General features: G+C 41.2%; 1 protein-coding gene across 1 annotated transcript; it reads left to right on the top strand.

Annotated features, from left to right (window-relative positions):
- Positions 1 to 1,028: 1,028 nt before the first annotated feature.
- LOC135627384 (myb-related protein Zm38-like) lies at positions 1,029 to 1,944 on the top strand. The gene is made up of 2 exons (XM_065133466.1): positions 1,029 to 1,384; positions 1,461 to 1,944. The coding sequence occupies exons 1-2, from the start codon at positions 1,122 to 1,124 to the stop codon at positions 1,804 to 1,806; spliced, it is 609 nt and encodes a 202-aa protein (XP_064989538.1). The 5' UTR covers positions 1,029 to 1,121; the 3' UTR covers positions 1,807 to 1,944.
- The last annotated feature ends 1,028 nt before the right edge of the window (positions 1,945 to 2,972 follow it).

Raw genomic sequence — 2,972 nt, 5'->3', positions numbered from 1 at the left:
CACATCACTCTCTCTCTCTCTCTCTGGTGCCAACATGTGTCCGATCTACTTGGACTAAAATTTAGATACGGATGCTTATAATGGATTTTGGTAAGAATAGCTTCTTAAATATTTTATCATAATTTTTTTACCAAAAATATTCATCTAATGATAGTGTATCAAACTCAATTACCATGGATTGAGTATTAAAAGTTGAAGGCTTTAAACCTCATCCAATATTTTTTGTATATTTAAAATATCAATCTGATAGTAATAAATCAAACTCACTTATCAAAGTAAGATTGAGTGTACGAAACTAACTTCATGCAGCATATTTTTGAATGTACTAGTTAGCTTCATTAATAAAGACATGGTCAGATCATCCTAAGATCCTAAAAATCCACCTTCAACACTTATCTTTTACCAAAAAAGATAATAGTCCAAACTTAATTTTTTTAATCAATAATATATATATATATATAGTTATTTTCATAAAATCATAATGAAGAATTGTGAACACGTTGACAGTGGTTTTCTTCTTCTTCTTTTTTCAAATTGAATTACACTCAAGGGGTCTTTGTTAAATGTTAAAGCTCATGGGGCTTTAACTACCAGACTTTCCTGTTTCTTATACTGTTGATGTTCATAGATCCATCTATCAAACATGTAGACGCACTAAATCCGATGCGAAATCCGTAACGTTGACATCTTGCTAAAGTCAGAGCACACTCACATATAGGAAACGCGTGGTGCACACTAGCTAGTAGAACAAAGAAATAGAAGTAGATTTAGTCAACCAATGTATTTGTGTATATGTAACCTAATCAGCATGCAACGTTTTGACTCTGATCCGAGTGAGGCACGTTGACATAACGCATCAACATGTGCAAGTGAGGGGAGGGGAAAAAGATCTGACCCGCAACGGTGCCAGCCATTGTTTGTTGCTTACCGAACTCCCAACTCCACGATTATACGCATCCTTCATGTGCCCGTTCCCTTTTCCACTCTCGCTACAAGTGGATGGTATCATGACGTCAGAAATCTCCCTCTTTCTCTCTCACCAACTCGTTGGTTATATAGGGAGAACACCAAGAGAGAGAATAGAGAGGGCCAGAGAGAGAGAGAGAGAGAGACAGAGGAACATGGGGAGGTCTCCATGCTGTGAGAAAGCTCACACCAACAAGGGCGCCTGGACCAAGGAAGAGGACGAGCGCCTCATCGCCCACATCCGAGCCCACGGCGAGGGCGGATGGCGTACCCTCCCGAGGGCCGCCGGCCTCCTGCGGTGCGGCAAGAGCTGCCGTCTCCGCTGGATCAACTATCTCCGCCCCGACCTCAAGCGCGGCAACTTCACCCAGGAAGAGGATGAGACCATCGTCAACCTCCACCGTCTACTGGGCAACAGGTAAGCTTTAGCACCTCTGTGTATGCCTCACGCGGAAGGCTCCTAACCTACGTATAGATCCTAACTCTTAACACAGATGGTCACTGATAGCCGCGAGACTGCCGGGGAGAACAGATAACGAGATAAAGAACTACTGGAACACACACATCAGGAGGAAGTTATTGAGCAGAGGTGTGGACCCTATAACTCACCGGCCGATCGACGAGCGTGCGCCATCAACCATCGCAATCTCATCGCAGAGGAAAGAAGAGAAGCAACAACTACAGCAGCAGCAGAGTAGCAGTGACGAGTCATCGGCACAGCGGCAACAAGCCCCCAAGTGTCCCGACCTTAATTTGGAGCTCTGCATCAGCCCTCCTCTTCTTCGTCGAGAGCCTTCATTTCAGCTGCAGCTTGGGATCACAGATTCGGCAACGGAGTGAGAAGTCTGCAAAAGCCTAGGATGAAATGAAAAAGGCTATATTAGTTATCCAATAGTCAGTCTTACTCCACTTCATTTTTCTTCTTCCATTTTGTAAAATTACAAGCAGATAAAGTAGTAATCTAAAGAATGTTTGCCATTTCTTATTTCCAAGTATTTATTGAGTGCATAAAAGAAAACAAACAGGATCATAAATGGTTGTTTACTTGACCTATTAAGGGTCTGGTTTCTGCAATGTTAATTGAAGCTGTGTGTGAAGCACTCGAGGGTTTGCCCAGTCATATGCAGTGCATGTGGGTGTGGATGAGAGGCAACAAGCCGTGATGTGCGGAAGGTAGGTAACCAAACTTGATAAAGAGTGGAGAGATGCAACTAAGAAACTTCAACCTTATCCATGGTAACCCCCTTTGTGAGCATAGCAGTAGCCAAGCTTTCCCCACACCACAGACATCAAAAAGCAATCACCTAACACCCATCCTCCCTTATCTGAATTGAGGTTATCAGGCAAGGATCCTGCTGTCCATGTCTTTATCCTCTTGTTGTCTCATGATGGGCTCCATGAAGAGGACGCATGTAGTGATCAGCTATGGGGTTCTAAATCTACATACAAAAAGTTACTGAACATTTAGTTACACACTAAAACAGAATTGCAAACACCAGTTGGCACTTAGTCATGTAGCTACTAAGCCGGAAAATACAAAATAGTTGTGCCTCGATGTAAAAAACATATTGTGATGACATATCATACATCGATAATGTTTTATCATGTTCTGGGAGCAACAGTCAGAAATACCACAAACATCTTTCTGGCTCAATTGACAAGTTAATATATACACTTGAACGATGCAACAAACATGAGAAAAAAGTTTCTTCCATAGATTTACATGTAATTAAAAGGCAGAGAATTATCTTTAGTTTCAGAAATCATCTAAAATATATGCAAAATAATTTGGGCAGATCAGTGACTTCAAAAACTCCAAATCTATTGTTCTATTCTAAAATACACAATTCACATACCAACTGAATAACTTCAAGAAACATTTTTCATTCTCTGATGCTGGATTTTTTGCTAGTAACATTCCTTGCACACCAAGTTTTTGCTTTAGCATTTTGAGGTGTTTGATTGCCCCTGATTCTTATTATGATAGCAACTTATTTTGGCCTTCA

Source organism: Musa acuminata, chromosome BXJ2-11 (assembly GCF_036884655.1).
Source record: "Musa acuminata AAA Group cultivar baxijiao chromosome BXJ2-11, Cavendish_Baxijiao_AAA, whole genome shotgun sequence".
Taxonomy (NCBI): Eukaryota; Viridiplantae; Streptophyta; class Magnoliopsida; order Zingiberales; family Musaceae; genus Musa; species Musa acuminata.
This window is presented reverse-complemented; position numbering and strand designations above follow the sequence as displayed.